This window comes from Euleptes europaea, chromosome 5, assembly GCF_029931775.1.
Source record: "Euleptes europaea isolate rEulEur1 chromosome 5, rEulEur1.hap1, whole genome shotgun sequence".
Lineage (NCBI taxonomy): Eukaryota > Metazoa > Chordata > Lepidosauria > Squamata > Sphaerodactylidae > Euleptes > Euleptes europaea.
The window spans coordinates 101,970,716-101,994,289 of NC_079316.1; the positions used below are offsets into that span (position 1 = coordinate 101,970,716).

General features: G+C 42.5%; 1 protein-coding gene across 1 annotated transcript; it reads left to right on the plus strand.

The window, feature by feature from the left end:
* Positions 1–5,318: 5,318 nt before the first annotated feature.
* Positions 5,319–20,222, plus strand: BMPR1A (bone morphogenetic protein receptor type 1A). The gene is made up of 10 exons (XM_056850283.1): positions 5,319–5,477; positions 8,680–8,782; positions 9,995–10,091; positions 11,289–11,388; positions 13,238–13,382; positions 13,877–14,069; positions 14,844–15,141; positions 16,771–16,946; positions 17,852–17,982; positions 20,002–20,222. Exons 1-10 carry the CDS (start codon positions 5,332–5,334, stop codon positions 20,125–20,127), a joined length of 1,515 nt encoding a protein of 504 aa, XP_056706261.1. The 5' UTR covers positions 5,319–5,331; the 3' UTR covers positions 20,128–20,222.
* The last annotated feature ends 3,352 nt before the right edge of the window (positions 20,223–23,574 follow it).

Sequence of the window (23,574 nt, forward strand, 5' to 3'; positions counted from 1 at the left end):
GTCTCATTGCTGCCAGCTCTCTGGCAGGGGCCCGCATTATCCTCTTGTGACCCAGCGGCAGGAGAAGGTTGACTGGTGTCAGTAGCAGCCATAGAGGGCTGCCCACAGCTCTACTGCCTCAGAGGCTGGTGAGGCAATGTTGATGCTTGTGGTGGTGACATTTCTCCCCCCCAGCTCCCCTACCCTCAGTGTTGTTGTGTCACCACCTCAGAGGGTTCTGAGGATAGGTAAGGCTGGTGGCAGTTCTGCGCAGGCACTGAGAGAGGTTTTTGTTTTTTTTTGTTTTTGCAGGGGGATTAAAACCCTCTTATCCGTTTTTGCTAAAAATGGTTTTCCCAGGTTTGTGGAAAAACCTCCTTTCTCTCCGTCTGGCCCTGATCCGTGGATTTAAGCATCTGCAGATCGGGGTAAAGTTAGCTATTACAATACATTATATTCCCACTACGACGGTTTTGTAAATTCAATTGTGGTCCCAATTTTTTTTAAAAAAAATCTGGTCCTGTGGTACCAAAGTATGATCTAGACTTCTGAATGTAAAGCTTTTCAAACCCAGAAGTTTTCACAGTATTTTGAGGTGTGTAGCATGAGAGCTGCTGAAAGGGAAGATTTGTCGTTGTGTCCTCAGTGCAGTTCGGCATAGTAAGTTTCCAGAAGCTTCAGAGCACCATCTCAAGCTGAGAGCGAGGCGGTTTCCCACCCAAACAGTCATGTGACGGAGGCGGGGAGAACGCTCCTTCCTCAGTTCTCTCTTCACCACCGTAGAGAGATGACTTGCTTCGTCAGAGCGCTTCTATTCTCTGAGAGGTTTTTCTTCATCAACATGGCATTGTTTAAAAAGTGCACGAATCTTTGGTTACTTTACAAAAGAAACGCATGTCATTTAGATCTCAACAACAAATTCTATTTGATTTAAATGCTGCTGGTTTGCAGGGCCAGTTGCAGGTTTTTGTAGGCCCTGGGCAAGAGCGTATAACTGGGCTCCACTCTGGGACCTGTCATTCCAGTCCCAAAACACTTCTGCTACTCCCAGGGGCCGTCATTCCATTCTGGGACCTGTCATTCCAGTCCCAAAAAACTCCAGGGGGGCTATCATTCCATTCTGTGGGCTGTCATTCCACCTCCAGAGCAGTCTGTCTGGGCCCAGAGACTTTCCAAAATCCATTCTGCATTACTATTGTAACTTTTTTTGTGCTGTGTTCTATTTCAATGCAGCCGATACAAGTCAGTGGCATTCCTGGCTCCCTCTATATCCAGTGGACCTTCAGACCTGTCCCATTGCTTCCAGTGGGCAATCCTGTCCTTCATTTTAGTACATCCTGTGGTAAATACATGAAATCCTCCCAAGAGTACAGGGGGGGGGAGGCAAGGGGGAGTAGAGAGGAGCAGGGAAGGAGGCAACCCCTCCCCCCTCCTGCAGTTAAATTCCTCCAAACTCTCTCCTGCACTGGCAAGAAGCAACTACTGTGAGTGGGCACACTAGCATCTCTCATTGGTCAACTGGTGCCCACCTATACCCATCCATGATGCCAGCTATGCTGAATGGTATCAGTTGCAAATAACTTTTGTCCATGTCTAGTTTTACACAGTGGGGATTAACAGAAAATATTTGAATTTAACAAATAATTTGGTGTATCTGATATTTCTGGCGAGAGAAGAAAGACAGAAAAATAAACCAGTTAAACGTAAAATTGCTACGGTGTGCTTAAAGAGTTAAGTGGTAAACTAGCTTCCAACTTTGTGTTGGCATATAGATAAATTTGCTAGCTGTATGCATATGCACACACTGTCAGTTAGAGGAGTCCGTTAGTTTTTCTTGGCAAGGACATAGGTATAAATATGGTTGGTTCAAGACAACTTTTTCACTCAGTGTTGCTAAGTTCCCGTTTTTACTGCAGTCTTAGTCCCATGTGGTGTTAGTCCATACAGGTCCCAAGATCCCCAGGACAGCCTTTTAGACAGTCAAAGTGGACTCCTTCCTCCCTTTTTCACCAGTGGAAAAGGTGGTCAGATCCATGCCTCTTTGAGTTACGTGAGTATAGTAGCAACATCATTTTCTAGTATAGACTCAAGTCACTAAAAAATTCCAAAGCTATGAGCTGAGACATTGAGAAGTCAAGGGAAATTTGCAGACATTGAGGACATGGTGATGAGAAAATCTGCATCTCATATAAAATGGTTGATGGATTAATATATTGTTTCAATCATGTAATTTCTAATTTCAGACATGTAGTCTGTAATTATAACTATGGAGAATTTTTGTAATTCTTTTCATTATTGTTGGTTATTCTGCAGCTTTTATCTAAATATTTGGGACTTTTCCAGTGATAGCTGTCTTTCAATGCCAAATTTGCCTTAGTGCATCAGTTCTAGCTAATGATGCAGTTGTGTATCACGTTGCTGTTTCTAATGCATAGGAAGCCGCAACAGGAAGTTGTTGAGATGACTGGAAGGACAGGCATTCTTTTAAAAACATGAATTGCTTCCTGTATAATTCAGTTAGATTGGTTTCATTACTAACCCAACTGAGTCCTGTTTTGAAAAGACAGTGGGTTGGATCTAGCCAGCTTTTCTACTCAGTCTTGCCCAGTTCTCCTTGCCACAACTTCGGTCCCACATGGTTTTTGCACACGCACATCCCATGATCCCCAAGATAACCTTTCTTGGAGCTCAAATGGGACCTCTCTTTTCTTTTTCACCTGCAGAAAAGCTGGTTGAAGCGAACCCAGCAGGCTTTTTTAATGAGCCTGCAAATTATGACATGCGTTGCTCACACAGATATGAATAGCTGCAAAACTCTACAGAATTTTTGAACAGAAATAAATGTAGTTAAAATCATGCCATTAATGTTAAATGCATAATTTTTAAACAAATCAACACTCTGGGTGTTCAATGGGAACGGTTCCACGCATTTCATATTAGGCCTCTGAATCCCACCAAGAAAAAGGTATTAATACTCTTACATCTGAGGCAGCAGTAGAACACTTTAAAAATGTTCACATTTATCCTTGGGATCTAAAAAAATCCAGGTTTTCCTTTAGAGTTATTAAGTGGAAGGGAGCAGGGAAAATGTGTGCTTAACCGTTTTCTCCTTCAGATTGTGGATACTGTAATTTTAATATGCTTGACTGTTTGCTGTAACAGCTTGGATCCGATGCTGAGCCCACCACAGACGATAATTAAAGCGGTGTTATGAATTTTGATTTATAAATATTTAAGCGTTACAGGAAGCTCAGATCGATGGGAGATATATTTAGGTACTTAGGAGTCTGAGAAGTCGCCTGGTTTGCTGTGGGATCAAGAAAGAATCCATATTAGGGTCGCGCCCTACTGATACGTGGGCTGTGCTTTGCCCTTTACTAAAAGGAACACTAATTTTCATTCAGCACTTAGTACGTTTGTGGGACTTAGCTTTTAAGTGGCATCTTATATCTATGGTACACATCCTTGGTTTTCAAACAGTAGTCTAGGACCCAGAAGCAGATTTTGACATGCCCCATTAAAGTGAATCATGAGCCCAGGAGAGAGAGGGTCATGATTGTGGATAAGTTGCCATACAAAGTTTATTTTTGTGCTGAGCATAAAGGCCACGGTGGCTTGTTTAGCTCCTTGTTGGTACTGTTCCTTAAGATAAGGGATAATTCCAAGCGACATTGTGTTCCAAACTGCAGCAAATACTGGGCTTCTTGAACAATCCCAGCACCCTTAAAATACGGGGTGGATGCCTCCCCACACACACACACACACACACACACACTCAATCGCACTGAAGACCTGTTAATTTCAAGCCTGCTTAAATGCTCAATTAATCCCACTGACTTCCTGCGTAGCAAGTACTGAGGCAGGCAGGAGAGGGGGATGTAAGCTAGAATGAGTATTACTGTGAGGCTTTAGGAGAATTTTCAGTTCTCACAGTGTATATTTCTTTGAATGTGCCTTCAAACATTTAATGAAAAGGTATTAGGAGAAAAATAGATCATTATGGGGAAAAGGGGTTCACCTAACCCTTTCCTCTAAAGCGGAAAATCTTGTCAACAGAGTATGGCCACAGAGCATTGATGATTTTAGCTGTCATTGACTTGTCTGTGCCTAGCAAGATATGCATGCAAGATTTGATAGAGGGAGCCATCCACACTTCGATTTCTATTAGCACATTGATATGGAGAAGTCCTGTTTTTTAAATCCAGTTTATTGCAGTGTTCAAGGCTCTTTATACCTGAAAATTGTATCCCTTATTTTTTCATTAATTGAAACTTGTTTGGCAGATGGAGAAAAGATTCTAGGATAGTACTTTACAACGATATTGGATTCATTTTCTCTAAATATCTGTCTGTCTGTCTAATCTATAATCTGTGTATATTACACACACGCAAATAGAGCCAGTACTGGTGTAGTGGTTAAGCTTTTCATATTATTCATGGTAATTGTGGCCTTAATGTCCTGATCACGCAATCCCAAAATCATATTGCAATAGCTTTGGTTTATCTAAGAATCCATGTTGGGGGTGTCCCCCTTAATAAGAGGGGTAGGACAACTATTACTCTTGGCTATTCATAGCATGTTCAACTTTGTTGAGGTATCCCTACCTATATCTTTTTTGCAAAACAATAGATAAAATGGGGGAAGTGTGTTAATTTTGGAGTCTCACAAAAAGCTCTGTAAAGCAGGCATCTTCAACCCAGAGCCTCAATCCTTTTTGGGAGGACCCGCTGACAGTGCGCGTGCATAGAGAGCAGAGGGGCCGTGCCTCGTAACCTCTCTATGCGCAGAGGAGGAACATGGCAAGGCAGGCCCCCACAGCAGTGATGAGGACTCCATCGCAGCACAGGCAGATATAGAAACACTCCCCCCTAACACACATCCTTTTCCTGTCAGGTGACTGACGTCACATGATTTCCTGTCACGTGCTGGCAATTCAGTATGTCCCATGCTGTCCCCTGCAGGATAAAGGTGGGTCCTTGCTCTGGAGAGGTTGCAGACCACTGTTGCGAAGGTTACGGGAATTATCTGCAGGTAAAACAAGGAAGATGGTGTGACCCAGTATGCATCATTAAGCTTCTTTGCAGTCTGATCCCAAAAATATACTTTGAATTCAACTCTGTTGAACTACAATGGGGCTTCTTATTGGTAAATAAGAGTCTCAAGTCAGAGCAACTCACAGTATGCAAGTGAGCAGTCAGATTTTCAGGGAAGGGGGAGTCAGAGCAGAGCAGTAACAGAGGTCTTTGGAGGGGCCACTGCTGCCTAAATTTCTACGTTCTCCGTGCAAGTTAATCGTTCAAAACCAACCATTATGTTCTTTTATCGCGCTGTGCAGGGAAGAATATAGACAGCATGCTGCTTGGGACAGGCATGAAGACGAATCCCAATCAGAACAAGCAGGAAGATGGAGTAACCCTGGCTCCGGAGGACACGTTGCCTTTTTTGGAGTGCTACTGCTCAGGGCACTGTCCAGAAGACGCAGTTAATAACACTTGCAAGTAAGTATAGCCAGAGGAGGAACTGTTTTATATTGATAATAAATGATAAAAATTACACTACGTTGTGTGTGTGAAGGGTCGTCAGCGACCCATCTCTGAGGTCAGACAGTTCCAACTGCTGTCTTGTGAAGAGTGTGGGACATGAATGTTTTAAACAAGTGTTGATCCCTGATCTCCACAAACTCTTGTGAGTCTAAGCTTCACAAGTAAATGGTCTGTCATTGACAAGGAAGTTAACTTCTCTGCCGCTCTTTGTCATTAGCTAGTGTGGAAAACCAGATACACAGATATGTGGGAGACCTTAGATGTGTTCATAAAATAAGAGATCTCAGAATCTTCCCTTGGTTCTTCCCTATTTCTCAGTTCCTCACTCCTTTCTTGTTTTTGTTTTACTCTTTTATTGTCAGTTTAAATGACTTCTTGAGGGTTTGATTTGGTCACTTTTGGTTGCCTTACAACTGCTGCTTTATAGTGCCCCCTAGTGTGCATATTGATGTAGTCTCTAAGTTCGGGTCATGTACTTGATAAAATCCCATTTTAAATGGAAAAACTGCACAATGATTCTGAAAACATGACAAGAATTAGGAAGTGAAAAATATCTACCGTTAAGAATAAAGTGCAATAAACACTAGCCCATAATAGACAACTAGTGATATTATTCCTCACAGTTTCCTCAATCCATATTATAGTTTTATCAATCAATAGGGATAAACAATATCTCAGTTTTCAGCATTCCATCAGCAAAAAGCCCCTCAAAATAGTTTTTTGTAGCCTCGGGAATGCTGAAAACTGATATTTATCCCTGTTGCTTGATGAAACTATAAAATGGATTGTGGAAGATGTGATTGATCAGTATTGCTAGTTGTCTATTATGGGCTAGGTTTTTTAGTATTTTTAATTGCTTGTTGCCCTGAATTTATACTCCCCATTCCAAAAACCGTAAAAATAAATAACAGTTAGTAGTACAAAAGCCTTAATTTTGTACAAGCAAAATGTCAAATATGTCAAGTACTTGAGAGCACTGCATACTTTACCATCTGAGAGGTAGGAAAAAACAAAAGTTGAAATTAGGAGACAACAGAAAAAATTATTTGGACAGAAGTAACCAGTCACCAAGGACTGTCAGTTTATTTGGATATCTGGTTATTTTTTAAAAAACAACAACAACATTTTTTACATAGAAAACACTGAACTCTTTTTTAATGTATTATCGAGGGGAAATAATACATTAGCAATGTGTGTTTGGGTCTGTACCATGAGAAGCTGTCCTTCAAATACATGGGCCCCCGGATCACGAAGGTAATTACCAGCATTTAGGATTGAAACCCTGAAGCAAATTGGAAGCCAGCGTAGTGGTTCAGTTGTTGGTGTTGTATGCTCAGATTGTCCTATCCTATCCCAGTAGTTGCACCAGCTGGTGTTGTATGCTCAGATTGTCCTATCCTATCCCAGTAGTTGCACCAGCTGAATCTTTTGAGTTGTTATGAAGGGCAGATGTTACACTAATCTGGCCTAATGGTCACAGTTGCCTGGATCAGCGTGGCCAGATTGGCTGAGTTGAGCAAGGAGGATAATTTCTTAGCCAACTGAAGGTGGAAAAACCAATCTCTGCTAGAGTTTGTATCTTTTTCTCCAAAGAGCAACTGCAATTCTGAAAGCACCCAAGAGCTCTTGAAATGTTCAGATTTGTTTTTTTTTAAGATAGTTTTAGGCCATTTGAAACAGGAAAGTTAGCCCCATTTCAAACATCAGCTCTACCAACCAGCATCACCTTTGTCTTGACTGGATTCAGTTTTAGCTTGTTTCTGCCCCCCCCCCCGCCCTCCCTGCATCCACTTGATCATTGCATCCAGGTAATAGTTTAAAACAGAGGCAGCTGTATCTAGGGACTCTACTTCAGCCTATGATAACACCTAGCCTCACATTTCCAGAAGATCATGTTTAGTGTCATCATTTAATATTTAGCTAAACTACATGGGTGACAGAATAGAACCCAGAGGCACACCACAGTTTGAGGGGTCCAGCAACTGGTTCAGCATCTCCAATGGAAATTCTTTGACCAGTGGGTCTTATCCTGACAAGACTTAAGCAGCCATGCGGGTCAAGGATCTGGTCTGAATGTGGTGTCCTCTGCAATCCTAAGGTCCCTGTTTACTTCAGTCAAGGAGAGCAAAACTATTCAGGACTCCAAACCACCCTTAATAATTTTGCAGGACAAGGTTTAGCCAGCTCACCAGAGGCAGAGAAGAAAACTTCCTTCACCACCGTCACTGCCTCCTGTAACATGTGCTGGGTCTAATTCAGCATTAATCTTCCCCCTGCTCTGTTCTTCTAGAAGTCTCCCAACTCCATTTTTAAACCATGGCTGGAGATCTCCTGCAGGGATGGAGTCATCTCTGTCTAGGTCCTCTGTCAGCTTGGTGTCCTGAGCCCCAGCCAGGAGTTCTGTAGAGTCACTAGTGCCTCTTAAAACTGGTGACTGCAGCCATGTGAACGGTGTGATGCCAGCTAACTGAAGGGAAGTATGTTCCGTGGACATCAGTGGTATGGGCTTCCGAATAAACATGGCTAGGCTCAGGCTGCAGAAATGGTTTGTTTGCATTCGTAGGCACTATGTTTTAGTGATGTGTTTATATTTGAATAAATGGCAGCTCAGTCTAAATGTAGATCTTGGCATGTATTGGAGACCTTTATTTACATGTGCTTAGGAGAATTTAAAAACCTGTTACAGTTGACTTCTGAAATCTTTGAAGAGTATTGCAGGTATGATGCAATGAAAAGGGTAGACATTCTGGGGGGAAAATGAGTTGAAATCTCCTTAAACTGATTCTCAGTCACGGTCAGGTATTTTATTGTTATTGTGGTAGGCAGTGAAGCGCCGGTTTTCCATGGCAAAATACACTCTCACACAACATGCGGTGCATGTCCCAATCATCTTCACTGTGTGTTTGCAGAGAATGGGAACATGTTTTCTTATTTCCAGGATGCCTAAGAAGGGACTTTCTATGTTAGCAAAACATTCCAAACCACATTCTGTCTGCTGTGAACCAGTCCTTCAGGCTCCCTAGAGTGCCATTTACTCTTCAGAGTTGCTCGAGTCCAGTGTTTCTGTTGAGCCGGAAGGAGCAATAGAAGAATCTATCTTAATAAATAGGTTGGTTGTTGAATGCAGGCCAACTAAAATCAAGTTGCCTAATTTCAGAACTAATGGACATTGCTTTGCCATCATTGAAGAAGATGAAAATGGAGAAACTATGCTTGCTTCAGGCTGCATGAAGTATGAAGGTGCAGACTTCCAGTGCAAGGTACCCCCACCTGTCTTTCAGTGATTTTCAAGGAGAGAGAGAGAGAAGTGCTTGTTTAGTCTGAGCATAAATCTTTTCATCGGGGTATTCATGTAGCAACTGCTAGAATGCTGTGTTACAAATGCCCAGCTATAGTTCCTGATCACTTAAATAAGACTGCACAGCGGGGAGGCTGCAGAATTCTCCCAAAAGGCTTTTCTCAAGAATTAGCTGATTTTAGAGTGGAGGTTTGTTGGGGGGGGGGGTTTGAGGGAGATGGCTTTTCTTTGATTTAATTTGGCAGCTTAAAGAAAGAGAGACACTTGAAGTAAGCCTGAGCACCTTCTTTCCCCTTTTAAATTCCTAACCCTTGACTGATAAAACAGCACTCACTTGCACTAAAGTTTGAGTATGGACTGCATTTGTACCAACCTGCAAGTCACAGAAGCACTATAGACTGAATAGCCACGATAAGACATTGTACTGTATGTTAAGACTGTGGTGTCTTGAACACAACTGTGTGCTCTAGATTTTATGGTATGTAAAAACCCTTGAAGTGAAGATGATTGGGAAATTGGAAAACATATATTCATACTGTTCCTAATAATAATACTTTGTTCTTACATACCACCTTCAAGCATTGAGAGTACTTCCCCATATGTGATCCTTACATAGGATTACATTCCATGCAGTCTAACTGGAAGGAAACCGTGGTTTATCGTTTCAAATGCTGCTGAGAGTTGCACAAAATCAACAAGGGCATATTCCCCCTTGTCACCCTCTTGGCAAAGATCTTGTCATGATAACCTAGGGTGCTTTGGTCCCAAACCAGGCCTGAGTTCAGATTGAAACAGATTGTCGACATCCATCTCGTTCAAGACAGCCAGAAAATACGTAGCCACCATGTGCTCAAGCACCTTGCCCTGAAAAGGAATATTACCCACTAGCCAGTGGTCATTTAAATCACTTAGATCTAGGGGTGCCCTTTGGAGGAGGAGTTTCACAACTTCCTCCTCCAAAGTCGCTGGAACTACCCCTTCCTTTGGACGGGCATTTATAACCTCCTGGACTCACTTGGCCAGGATAAGGTAAGGTAATATCAGCCATAAAGGGCAGGCTTTCTATTTCAGAATTAACCTTTCCATACTGTGGCAGCTTCTGCCACTGCTGGGGAGTTCAGGGAATACCTGCGAGAGAGCAAAGTACAAGTAAACATTTTCTTTTTTGCTACAGGATTCTCGGAAAGCGCAGCTACGGCGGACAATTGAATGCTGTCGGACAGATCTCTGCAATCGAGATTTGCAACCCACATTACCTCCGCCTAGTCCAGGTACAACAGCTGCTATTTTTTCCTATGGGCAGGATTCACAGGAACACACTTGGTGCTTCTGTCTGTGCACTAGGACTTTTCACATAACCCTTCCCACCACACCGCCTTTGCTCTGATACTTAACCCCTGAAAAGCTGCAGGACCCTGCAGAGAAACCTCCTTCCCAACTCAAGAAGCTGCAGCCTGTCCAGCCTTGTCAAAGACGCTTTGGAGGATCACTGAGGGAAGCATCTTTAAAAGTTTATAAAGTTGCTAAGCAGCTGTATGGATCCCTGTGGGAGCCCTTCCTCATCCTCCTCCCACCCGAAACCTTAGGCTGACTTCAGTGACAAGATCGTGATGGGTAGCCGTGTTAATCTGTCTGTAGCGGTAGAAAAGAGCAAGGGTCCAGTAGCACCGTAAAGACTAACAAAATTTCTGGCAGGGTCTTAGCGTTCATGAGCTGTGGCTCATGAAAGCTCATACTCTGCCAGAAATTTTGTTAGTCTTTAAGGTGCTACCGGACCCTTGCTCTTTTCAATGAAAAGAGTCACTGAAGCCTAAGCAGTGATCCCTCCCCATAACTGTGACTTTTTCTTCCCAGATTTTAACTTTTATCATTTGATTCATATTTTTAAGAGTACAAATTCATGGCACGTCAATCAAAAAGAAGCGGGAGCATCATGAAACATACGTTTTCTTAATTTTCTTGTCTCTAGAACTGGTTTCCTTGCTGTCCGTGTGTTCAGCTAGAGAAACTAAACTATGTTGAATGAAGTAGGAACAGAACTGAGAAACTTCCTGGATTTCATAAATTAATGCCTTTTTTTATACTTGGCTTTTACAAATGGCTGGATTCTTTCACAAAAATACAGGCTTTTTTTTTTTTTAATAAAGGATTAGAAAATGACCCGAGGTTGCTTCTCAGAATCGACAAAATCTGTTTCAACTCAAGGCCAGAGTTGCCAGAGTCAGTTGAATTCACAAGATGCATTGAATGCAGGTCTCTTTTTCTCACATACACCAGAAGTCTGCTGACTGGGTGGGGGCACCCATTTGTCACTGTAAATTCAGGAGATGCCTGGTTGAGCAAAATGTTGGCAGGAATCATAAGAATGTTCCCAGTAGTGTTTAATAATATTGGAGAAAGAGGGAACTATCCCTGTTTAATATGAATATAAATTACTGATAAGCAATGATAATTGTATTTTTATTTAGATGGTCTTTTTGACGGCGGCATTCGCTGGATAGCTGTTCTAATTTCTATGGCAATCTGCATAATAGTTATGATCATCTTGTTTAGCTGTTTCTGCTACAGGTAAATAATTTATTTGGAGGTTTCCAGTTTTTCTATGCAACCAAATCTGCAGCGTTTTGATTTCTTATGAATTCCTTAAGCTCAAAATATTGTTGAAGGCTTTCACGGTCAGAGTTCATCAGTTCTTGTAGGTTATCCGGGCTGTGTGACCGTGGTCTTGGTATTTTATTTCCTGATGTTTCGCCAGCAGCTGTGGCAGGCATCTTCAGAGGAGTAACACTGAAGGACACTTTGACACTGAGAGACATTGTCCTTCAGTGTTAGTCCTCTGAAGATGCCTGCCACAGCTGCTGGCGAAAGGTCAGGAAATACTAAGACCACGGTCACACAGCCCGGATAACCTACAAGAACTGATCCTTAAGCTCAGTTTAACGTAGTTAGTTTTCCATCTCTGGCAAACATAAGGAAGCTGCTCAAGAATGAAACTCACTGGGCCAAGACAGACCTCAGTATGCAGGCTGTGCCCAGGAGCAATCTTCCAAGTTTGCACGGCCCGGTTGTAGAATATCCCATGTGTCACCTGGCTCTCTCTATCTGTGCACATGTTCTTGATATGCCCCTTTTTGAGATAGGTAAATTGAACTTACGTGCCACACATGACGCTCTTTGTCCAGGGAGAATAGTGCCGGACAGACTCTCTTGCGCCTACCACAGGTACTGCCTCTACACCAGAGGACTTTGGGAATTCCACCTTCTTTTAATATAGTATGAATGCAACAGGATGGGCTGGATCCAGCACAAAATTTCCACTTGTGCTAGAGTTCTTGCACGAACAGAGACACAAGAAAAAAGACCACGCTAGCTGCTTTCACAAAATTGTATCCCCATTTGCATTTCCATTTGTCTTGCACAACCGGGGGGGGGGGGGCTAGCTGTCGCCCAAGACAGCTAGCCCCCCCCCCCCATATATTATATATTGTGCAGCTGGACCTGCACTAAGCCAGTATATATTCCTGCTTGTGCATCACTGTGCATTGTGCATCCAAGCCAGTGTCTGACATATGTCTGATTTTTGGTAGTCTTTAACCCTGTAATTAAAGTTATCACTTGCCCTGTTGGCTAATCAGCCATTCTTTTTCCACTTGGGAATTTTGTTTATAAAACGTTTGCTTAGAAGGAAACAAAAAAAAAATCCTGCTCAGTCACTTATGGCACAGCTGCTTAAAAGCCTTAGGATGGATTATAGCAGTTGTGCCAACCCACAGTCATGAAATGTGGACAGTTGGCAGCGGCACAGTGATACTTCAATGGCATTGTGAGTGTATTTATTGGCACCAGGAGTTTAGCTTCAGAATGTGACAGCGCTGATTCAGATCCTGCCTTGTTCAACACGTGCATAGAAACAGGAAGACTTTGAGCTTCTGTGCTTGGCTCCCCAGTGTCTCATTCTGCAAAGAAGCCAGCACCAAAATAGAAGACTACTCATTTACTAATGAATGGACGTAGAATATGAAGTGGTTGATAACGATATTACATGAGATCTTACTTCAGATAGCCACCTTGGGCATTTTTAAGGGCATCTGTAGGGTATAAATATTTGAGAATGCAAAAAATAAAATGCGAGATTCCTCAGTTGTTTGTCCTTTTCTGTGTGTGGTAAACATTTGATGGGCTGAGTGGAAAGCTAGAGCATGACAGCAGTTATTTACTGGCAAAATTTGATACATCTTTAGTACCTGCTCAGCTGAGTGATACTCTTCTAGGCCCACTGAAGTCTAAGAAGGCTTAGAAGACCGCTCATCTTCAGATTGTATTGCAAATCCACTCATTGTGTGTGTATTGCAAATCCACTCGTGTGTGTGTGAGAGAGAGAGAGACTACTTGGCACTAATGATATGCTGTTTTACAGGCATTATTGTAAGTGGGTTGCAAAAAGACGGTGTTATAATCGTGATCTGGAGCAAGATGAAGCCTTTATTCCCGTTGGGGAGTCCCTAAAGGATCTTATTGACCAGTCACAGAGCTCAGGCAGTGGTTCAGGTCTTCCTTTATTGGTAAGCCAGTGGTTTAACTACATTCCTGCAGTAGAAAGTTCCTTAATTTAAAATGGGGTGGTGGTGGAAATTAAATCCTTTTAGCAAATCTAATATTAAATGGAGGTAATGCTAATTCCAGTGCAATTTAGTTTGCCACTGACAATTATTCCAAGGTGTGGTATGAATTTTAAAGTATTAGTGTCAATTCCACTGATACAAAATCAAAATTATTTCTGCTTAATCAAGTTATGATTTTGGGTCATAACTTGGGATTTTGAGTCATTTGGTGGAGTCCTATTGACTTCAGCGATAAAGAGATTTTAAAGATTTAAATGGGGAGGGGGGGAGGTCCTTCTTCATGAATTGTGTGAGTTCCCATCATCTCCTATGAAGTAACAGCTTCACAAAGGATTGTGTTACAATGGTAATGAAATCTCCTCACTCTTGAATACTAAGGGCTGCAAAAAAAAGTGTTATTAGAATCACTTAGTGATGTCATATTTCTTCTTAAGGTCCAGCGCACTATTGCCAAACAAATTCAGATGGTGCGACAAGTTGGGAAAGGGCGATACGGAGAAGTCTGGATGGGGAAATGGCGGGGTGAGAAAGTGGCAGTTAAAGTCTTTTTCACCACTGAGGAAGCCAGCTGGTTTCGAGAAACCGAGATTTACCAGACAGTTCTCATGCGCCATGAAAATATACTTGGTGAGTATATATTAAGGTCTGGAGTGTACATTTGCAGGAAAACAAATCTTTACTTTATTATCTGCTCCCCAGTTAAGGTTATGATGTGAAATCCTTCTGCTGTTTTTAGTTGAAGCATTCCCACTATCCTCAGAAGAGTAAGGAATCTGATATTTGTTGCCTGTGTAGTTTATTTATATTACTACTTTATATTCCACTTCTGTGCCAGAACAGGAACCATAGTAACGAAAACATAAAATAGCAGAACAAATGCTAAATATGTCGTATGACAGTGATAAAATCACCTGTTCACGTAATGTTTGTACTAAAAGCCTAGTGGAAATTTTGTTTATTATTTATACCTCATCTTTTTCCCAAGGGCCCCCTGAAGTGGCTTACATTGTTCTCTTCTCCGTTTTATTTTCACAACAACCCTTTGAGGTGGGTTAGGCTGAGAGTGTGTGATAGGCCCAGCAAGCTTCCATGGCAGAGTGGGGATTCGAATCTGGGTGACCCAGATAATAACCTGACACTCTTAACTGCTAAACCATGCTGGCTGTCATAAATGCTCAGTGACTTTGGAGCAGTCAGTCTCCCTTTCAGCCTTGCCTAGCTCAGAGTTGTTGTTCTGAGGAAGATGTCAGCGTGACTGGGTTTGCACATCTCTTGGAAGGAATTGCATGATGGAGAAGGCCACCAGCATGACTTCAGCCTACAGCATTAATCCACAACGTGGCTTTTATTTGTTGATTCACAGCCCTTGCATCTTACTAATCACGTTCCTCAATTCCGCAGGTTTTATAGCGGCAGATATTAAAGGCACAGGATCCTGGACCCAGCTGTACTTGATTACAGATTATCACGAAAATGGGTCTTTGTATGATTTCCTGAAGTGTACCACTCTTGACAACAGAGCTTTGCTCAGACTAGCGTACTCTGCTGCGTGTGGTCTGTGCCATTTGCACACAGAGATATACGGAACGCAAGGCAAGCCCGCAATCGCGCACAGAGATCTGAAGAGTAAAAACATCTTGATAAAGAGAAATGGGACTTGCTGCATTGCTGATTTGGGCCTGGCTGTCAAATTTAACAGGTAAATGGACTAACGATACCCGCTGCAGTGTTTCTGTATTCTTGGAAGAGGTATCGATATGAAATAAACATGATTGCCTCGTTTCTGTGGCTACCAGCACACCAAAGACCAACAAAGTCTGGTCATAAAACAACTTTCTTGAGAAAAACATGCTTCTGTATAGTGGACTTGGGAACTGCTGATCTAAAATGAAATTTGGTTGCCAACTAGCCTTAGATTGAAGATTGAGGACTTTTTAAAAAATCAAATTTATTTTCCGGCCTCCAAAGAAGGGGAGGACAAAAGTTAGTGTTCTTCTTGGTGCTGGGAAGGGCTATCAAGTTGCAGTAAACCCTGTATAGGGTTTTCAAGGCAAGAGACATTGGATATTGGTTGCCTTTGCAGGAGCAACCCTGGACTTCCTTGGTGATCTCCCATCCAAGTACTAACCAGGGCTGACTGTGTAGCTTCTGGGATCTGACAAGATCAGGCTAGCCTGGGCCATCCAAGTCAGGGCAGTGTTGTTTTTAGGCAGGGTCAAAGAAAAACAGCTTCAGTATGCAATCTTCAGTGTATTTAATATGCACTAATCAGAGAGATTAAACCAAGAACTATAAAATTGCATCGTATACACTGCTGTGAGTGAGTAGTGAAAGTCAAGTGTAATATAAATATGCTGTGTAGAACAATTTCTTTCATAAGATGTCCTCATTCAGAATGTTTAAAATACTCATATTGTTGTAGAGCAGTTTATTCTGATTAAATTCATATTAACGTTGGGCATTCTATAGTCATTTTCTGTTTCAGGAGCAAAGGAAACTTGTTGAGGGAAAAAACCTTAATTACCATATATACCCGTGTATAAGCCGACCCGCATATAAGCCGAGGGTCGGCTTATAACTCCTCCCCCCCCCCCCCGCAGGCTTACCTGACCGGCTCCTGGCGGCGAAAAGCGGCACGGACCCGGTGGGGGCGGCTTTCCTGCAGCCGCAGGAGGCCGCCCCCAGGCCGCTCCGGGCGGCGGAAAGCGGCACGGGCCCGGCAGCCTCCCAGGCAGGCCCTGCTGGCTGCTCCCCGGCCGCGGGAAGGGGTGCGGGCCGGCGGCGGGGGTGGGTGGCGGGGGCGGCCGCGAGTCCTGCCTGCTCCCAGGCAGGCCCCGCTGGCCGCTCCCAGGCCGCGGGAAGGGGCGCAGGCTGGCGGCGGGGGGGGGGGCGGCAGCGAGGCCTGCCTGCTCCCAGGCAGGCCCCGCTGGCCGCTCGCAGGCCACGGGAAGGCAAGCGGGGCGGGGGCGGCGGCGAGGCCTGCCTGCTCCCAGGCAGGCCCCGCTGGCTGCTTCCAGGCCGCAGGAAGGCGAGCGGGCCGGCGGGGGGGGGGCGGCAGGGGCGGCGGCGAGGCCTGCCTGCTCCCAGGCAGGCCCCGCTGGCCGCTCCCAGGCCGCGGGAAGGCGAGCGGGCCAGCGGCGAAAGTGGAAAGTTTTCCCTCCTCCCCCCTCCCCTACCCTACTGTATTGACCCGCGTATAAGCCGAGTTGGCTTTTTTCAGCCCTTTTTTTGGGCTGAAAAACTCAGCTTATACGCGAGTATATACGGTATGCTGCTTCTTACATGTTTTTTTCACCATTCAAACAATTTAATTTTTATTTTAATGTAGTGATACAAATGAAGTGGACGTCCCTTTAAATACGAGAGTGGGAACAAAACGTTACATGGCACCAGAAGTCCTTGATGAGAGTCTCAATAAAAATCATTTCCAGCCGTACATCATGGCTGACATCTATAGCTTTGGCTTGATAATCTGGGAAATGGCCCGGCGTTGTGTCACAGGAGGTAAAAATCACAAATCTTGGTCTTCAAACCCTGTAGTTGTGTTTCATGTATCCTAAGCCAATCAACTAAAAAACTCAATAAGGCAAAACTCAAATAAGCTTCATTTCCTTGTCCAAAGATGTTGGATATTGTCCTCCCATCCACTTTTAATTTGCGCTTGTGCCTTGCATTTTCTCTCTCCTTACTAGATTGTCTTCTGCTGATGAGAACAGACTAGCTCATGGCTTGTCAGCTTCACAGCCCGGGGTGGGGGTGGGGCAAAGGGTGTGCATGGTTGGAAGACTGATGGTTTTTGCTTCTTGGGCTCTCTCTCCTTCCCCAACTAAGATTTAACCTCTTCCATCCTCAAACTCCATCTCCTTTCACTCCTTTTGTGGTTCCCTAGAGCTGAGCTGAGCTTGGAGAGAAGGCGGGATAGAAATGTTATAGACTTTGCAGTGGGAAGAGAAGCCTCTCTAAAGCTAGCAGTATGACTTCAGTAAGAAACAGAGCATGGGTTTAAACATTTTCATCAGTAAGAAACAGACTGAGCATAGGTTTAAACATTTTCTGCTTTGCTAAAGAATCATTTTTTATTGTTTCAAAGACTTAAAGAAGTTTTAAAATAATGCAAAAGAAAGGTGTAGCAGGTATAGAATGATTCAGATCTGCTCAAAATGTGAACTGACGAGGGTCTTGTAAAGATGTAGAAGTAACGATATCTATAAGGTATGCCTGTTGTATGTTATATGTTCTGTTTTATGTATTTTGTTTTATGTAACTTTTATTATTAATTTTAATTTTTTTAAAAAAGAAACAGATTGAGTTTTGGAAAGGTGTTAGTCTACCGTCTGTACCACATGGCCTAACATTTTTCAACATTACCCATGATAAAAATTTAAACCCAACGTCACTTGCTTTTGCAGGTATTGTTGAAGAGTACCAATTACCATATTATGATATGGTGCCAAACGATCCTTCATATGAGGATATGAGAGAGGTGGTGTGCGTTAAGCGTCTGCGCCCAGTGGTATCTAATCGATGGAATGGTGATGAGGTAAATATTCCAAAAGAGATCAGAGGTTCCTGTTTCTCAGTTGAGAAAAGAGAGCTTCCCTTCCCGGGGGGCGGAGGATAATGTATCATTGTTTGGATGGGTTTTCCATTGGCTGTCAGTTGGCATTTCTCTACTCATCATGGGTCTAACCCCTCCATGGGGCTCATAGTTTTTGGCTTCCTGACCACACAGGCCTGCTGCCTTGGTGCTTGGCCTTTCATTCTCAGCTTCTGAGCAAAGTAATAAAGATTGTTGTTATTCACACAATCTGAAATCACTAAGATTCACACCCCAGTTGTGCAGTTGTACAGATTACAGAAAAGAGCCAAGTAAACACACAAGTTATAAATTGTGTAATTGTGTAAGCTGTACAATTTGTGATTGTAGTCTCTGGGATATTTTTAGCTCAGACTTTCAGTCATTGAGACCAAGTTTATATGCCTGGTCTCTTTAGTTGTGCCTGCAAATTGTATTGTAAATGTGGAGCAAGAGTATGAATTTTTCAGTTCATGATACATTTCTAGTATGTTTGTTGATAAAACCCCACACACACACAAAAACCCCATTAATTGAAGAACATAAGCTCTGAGAAGAATTGTTGCTACATATAGGGAAGCATAAAATCGATCAGGACAGGCGGTTAAAGTACTTAGGTATAACATTCCAAGCCTCCCAGACGTGGAAGTTGCACTTCAGAGCCACCATTATGGCAGCCCGTCAGACCATGGCGGCCATTTTAAAAAGTTTCTATTCTAAAGGTGGACATTTAGCCCTTCCCACAATCAAAGCATTTGTGGGAAAGGTGCTACCACAGCTCCTTTACGGGGTAGAGATTTGGGGGCAAAACCAGAAATTGTTTAAGGAACTGGAAGTAATCCAAAACAACTTCTTAAGGAAACTTCTCGGGCGACCTCAGTGTGGCCCAGCGGCATATTTTAGACTGGAAGTGGGCTTACCCTCAGTGGCTATGAGAATACACTTAAGACTCCTAAATTATTATTTAAAATTAACCAGGGTCCCAAAAGCACATTTGATTTTTTACAGGTACATGTTTTATTCAAAGGAGAATTTTTGGCATAAAGCTCTTCCCCCAATTTTAAGGCTTTACAATCTGCCCTCGTTGACGATTTTAAAATCCTGGGACCCACAAGAAATCAGGAAATGGGTAGGTGATAGGGAAGCAGCCCAAGACATATTGCAGACACAAAAAGCACAGTTTTCAAAGTGGTATTATTTATTCAAATTGAACAAAGCCCCTTTCAATAACCTTAATAAGTTAGTAGAACCGGAAATGAGGAGAGCCTTTGCAGTGGGTTTCCATCAGCAGTAATCCTAGGCAGATATGGAACTGTTCCATAGAGTCAAAGGTTTTGCCCCTGCTCTGATGGCCAGTTAGAAGACCTGCCACATATCCTCTTTCATTGTTCCCTGTATACTACAATACGACCTAGATTGATTCAGTGCATCCCACAGTACCTGGCTTCAGTAAGATTCTTGTTGGCATATGTAAATTTACCTGTGACACAGAGAGTGGCCTCTGTTTTCACCAAAGCATTCAAACTAAGGAAAAGTTTTTAACAGGCCTGATATAGGCAAACTATGGCTTGATATGGTCTGTAATATGCTGCTAAATTATTTTAACTTGGGGGAGCTTTAGTTGTTGGATGTGTGGCAGTAGACGCTACTGTGATTTTGGATTAACATATGCTGTGGGTTGAATTTTTTTGGGAGTAGCTGGGTTGTTAAGGTCTGTGACCACAACATGAATAAAACTTGATTTGACTCGTTGCTACAACTGGAAGTGAGGGCCTTTTTGGCCAGAGGAAAGCAGCTCTCCTAGCAGAAGGGATCTCCTGGATCCAACCCAGTGTGTCTTTATCTGTTTAGCCAAAGAGTAAATTCTTCTGTTATTATTATTATCAACTCTGTATGCTTAGCAGGAGTTAACTCTGAGAAATCAAATAATATTCTTTTATTGGTTATCCTTTACAAAAGAGTCCCTCTTATTATCGTTTTCAGTGTTTAAGAGCAATATTGAAGTTAATGTGCGAATGCTGGGCCCACAATCCCGCCTCGAGACTTACAGCTTTGAGGATTAAGAAGACACTGGGCAAGATGGTAGAATCGCAAGATGTCAAGATTTGACAAATAGTTGTTACTGACGAGTGAAGTTTGGACTTCTAGAGCTTTTCACTCAAGCAAGTATAGGGTCTGGGGGGAAAGGGGGGGCATCTGAGTTTCAGCCCAGCTCCTCACCACACTTCCACAGGCTGCTAACATTAAATTGAACAGTACTTTGTAGAATATGGTATCCACATACGCTATGTATGGTACACATGTGGCCAGCCTCATTTTACTTTTTGTTTTAAAAGCTTCGTTGAGATTTTCATCACACTTTCAGACTCCCACAAAACTCTTTTGAGTACTGAATTGCACATTCAGAGATATATGTAATGCTTTCTGTGAAAGCCTTAAGTTAAACGAATTCAACAGCAATGAAAAATAAGCTCTCTTTTTTTTGCCTTCTACCTGATGATATCTTACTACGTCCTGGTGAAATCGCCTGTGGTTGTCAGTCTGAGGCAGTTTGTAATTTGACAGTTCCTTATGCCATTTATGGTCTTGCATGCGTGCCAGGATATTTCTGTTGCCATTTGGAGTTCCTAAGAAGCCATTTGAGTTCGTGCAAAGCTACCATTTTCTTCTGCCAATGCCTTTGCAACAAGAGCATGAAAACCTGTTTAAGAACATTGATTTCCACCTTCCTTTTTTTGTGTGTGCCACATGGGGAAAACACAATGTGTTTCATGACCAAAAGTCAGTGGCTGCTACACACTATGCAGTAAGTCACCTTCAAATCTGGCGTGAAAAACCAACCCTGACTCAGTTCATACTTCTAGTGCGATGTATTTTTGGAAGACCGAACACACAATGTGGAACAGTTAAACCTCTCTGATAATTTAAGTGCCTGTAATCTTGTACTGTAAACTGTACCCTAGCTAGCTTTAAAAAGGGAAGTTATTTATATAGTGTTTAATGTACTTTTATTTGCTAAGTACTTGCTGTTTTGTATATGTGCAAATACACCATACACGGACCTGAAATGAACAAGATCACAAATAATGATGCCCAAGTTTGATCAGTAATTCACGCGCTCACAGTGTGACAAGCGAAGTGTTGAACGGTCTGTCAAAATAATGTGCCCAGATACTACAAAGTTGTTTAAATTTCCCTTTCAGAGACATTAAGTCAGATGTTTTATACCATACTAGTGTGAATTCAAAGACCTGTCAAATGTGGGGTTGTGTGTTTTTAAATTTTGCTCTGTAGGTTGCAAAATGCCAATGGTCAGGCAAACTTCCAGTATTTTTTTTTAATTTATATCTTGCTGTACAAATTTTATTTAACATTTCCTTAAGTCATTGCTTTTTCAGTAATGCTTCTTTTAGTATTAGTACCTGTTCACCTGAGCAATTCATGAATATGTAAGCTATGAATTAATTTATTTTGAAAAGCAGCAAGTCATGGACAAATATTGTGCCACAGGTCTCAAGCAAAAAGGATTACACTTTTTCCGTCCATTGCCAAGAAAACTGATCTCAAAATTTTGTTTTTCAAAGGTAGCTGGTAGACATTCGGTACAGACCCTTCCCCCCCCCCATTATTAGTCTAGACCAGTAGCTTTCAGAGAGCCATTTCCACTCTACTCCTGGGTTGAGGAATGCTTGCAACAAGTCTACCACATAATTGCTGAGGACTTTGGAGATGCAGGTATGTTCTAGGGTACATGCTCAGCTCACACAGAGCATTGGCCATAACTAGTTGGGCCTCACAAGATGGAGAGCACATCCCAGAACATAACTTGTTCTTCTGTTGTTCCTGCACATTGTGGAAGTAAGGAAGATCGGTAGTGGTAGGCAGTGTGTCTCAAGGAATCTTGTGTTGCTCCCCTTTATTGCTCTTCTCATTGTGGGGGACCCCCCAAATTTCCCCAGAACACAGATAGAAAGCCTCAGGTGTAGGCGAAGTTCCTTTGTCCAAGTCCCCCCCCCCAAAAAAAAATTTTTTTTGGTGAGGTGTGTGTTTTCCATCTTCCCAGCCAGAATATCTGTGTCCTTGTTTAAGTGCCATGAGAGGTTTGAAGCTTTATTAGTAGTGCACAAAGTGCTGAAATTTAATTTTAACATTTGGCTTGAGACTTTAGAAAGCAGTCCAGCAAATACCAGTACTGGATCAGAGCCATCATACCTAGAATTCAGTGCATGCTCTAATTTTTATTATACCTAAGGGCTATTAGATGTCTTCGGGATTTTTCCCCCGCCTAAGAGACATCTTACTATATAGTACAGTGAATCGCCCGTATTTCAAAACATACCGCATTCCCCAGTAGGGGGTGACAACTCTGGCATTTCACTTTTTTAATTGAAAGTACCACCTTCTTTAAAACTATGCAGTTAGAATATCTTCCCTTAGGAAATCTTGAGATTCAAATATTTTCTATTCCTTGTCAGGATTTTCGTACCAATGATATCATGACCTTTACTCTGGTTTCTGGTTCAGCTGTGCAAATTGCTGAACTGTTGCCATTAATTAGTTCATGTGACAATAAGGTTCAAAATTTCTTGTGATGTGGAATATGGTAATGTGCCCCCTCATACCCACCCCCCGAAACTTTACAGTGATTTATCCTTCATCCTTGTCAGCTGAGCTTGGAAAAAATAGCTTCTGATCTGCCTTCTCCCTGCTACTAACCATTCTATGGGCAGTTAGCCAAATTAGTAAAAGAAAAATATTTTGATAGCTGTTTTAGTCATTCTGAAGCATACTTCGCACGATTTCCAGCGGTTTGCAAAGTTATTCCAACTTTGGGGGCATGAAAGAAGCAGGTGCAATTTTATTAAAATCGCTGAGGAGCCGTAGATGAGCTTAAAAAATGAATCCATATGCTCAGTGTATGCTTCAGAGGGATAAGAACATAGGCAATGTGACTTGCAGTTGAGATGTTCCAAAATGTCAGTCAAATCAGGGGATGCCGCTGGGCCTTTTACATCTTTTTCTGCCATTGTATGGGGTACCTCCACCTAAAATGTCTTTTAGGCCAAGAATGTAGAGTGTTGCTGAAGTATCACCCTTCCAGAAGGGGCCATATTTTTGTTACGAAAGGAGCCCTATTAAAAGAATGGCAGTCTTACCGGTAATAGAGCTTTTGTGGCACCAATAAGAACATTACTATATAGTAGCTTTGTTACACCATTAAATGCCTGTATAAATGCCTTATTTTCTCTAGTAGCTGGGGCTCCCTGTTCCTTGGTATAAATTCTTCATAATCTAATGGACTTTGTCATGAATCCACAAAGCACTGCTTCATCCACCACTATTGTGCTCAGCTTCCCATGCTTGTCTAATTAATTCCTTCGCATGTTTTAGGAACTCCCCACCCCCCGACATGGTGGTTCCATGGTGCCACTGCGGCTGTTTGCCACATTGCATAGTACACGGAGGACATACTCTTTATTTTCCCTGCAAACAGGAGTGCTAGAACCTTTTTAGTTTTGAAGAAGGAGAATAAAAGGAAATTGTAAAAAAAAAAAA

Excerpts from the sequence above, each read along its gene's own strand:
- BMPR1A (XM_056850283.1), top strand. The coding sequence starts at position 5,332 with ATGCTGCTTGGGACAGGCATGAAGACGAATCCCAATCAGAACAAGCAG. Across the intron at positions 15,142-16,770 it reads CTGGCTGTCAAATTTAACAG|TGATACAAATGAAGTGGACG; the intron begins GTAAATGGACTA and ends ATTTTAATGTAG. Across the intron at positions 16,947-17,851 it reads CCGGCGTTGTGTCACAGGAG|GTATTGTTGAAGAGTACCAA; the intron begins GTAAAAATCACA and ends TTGCTTTTGCAG.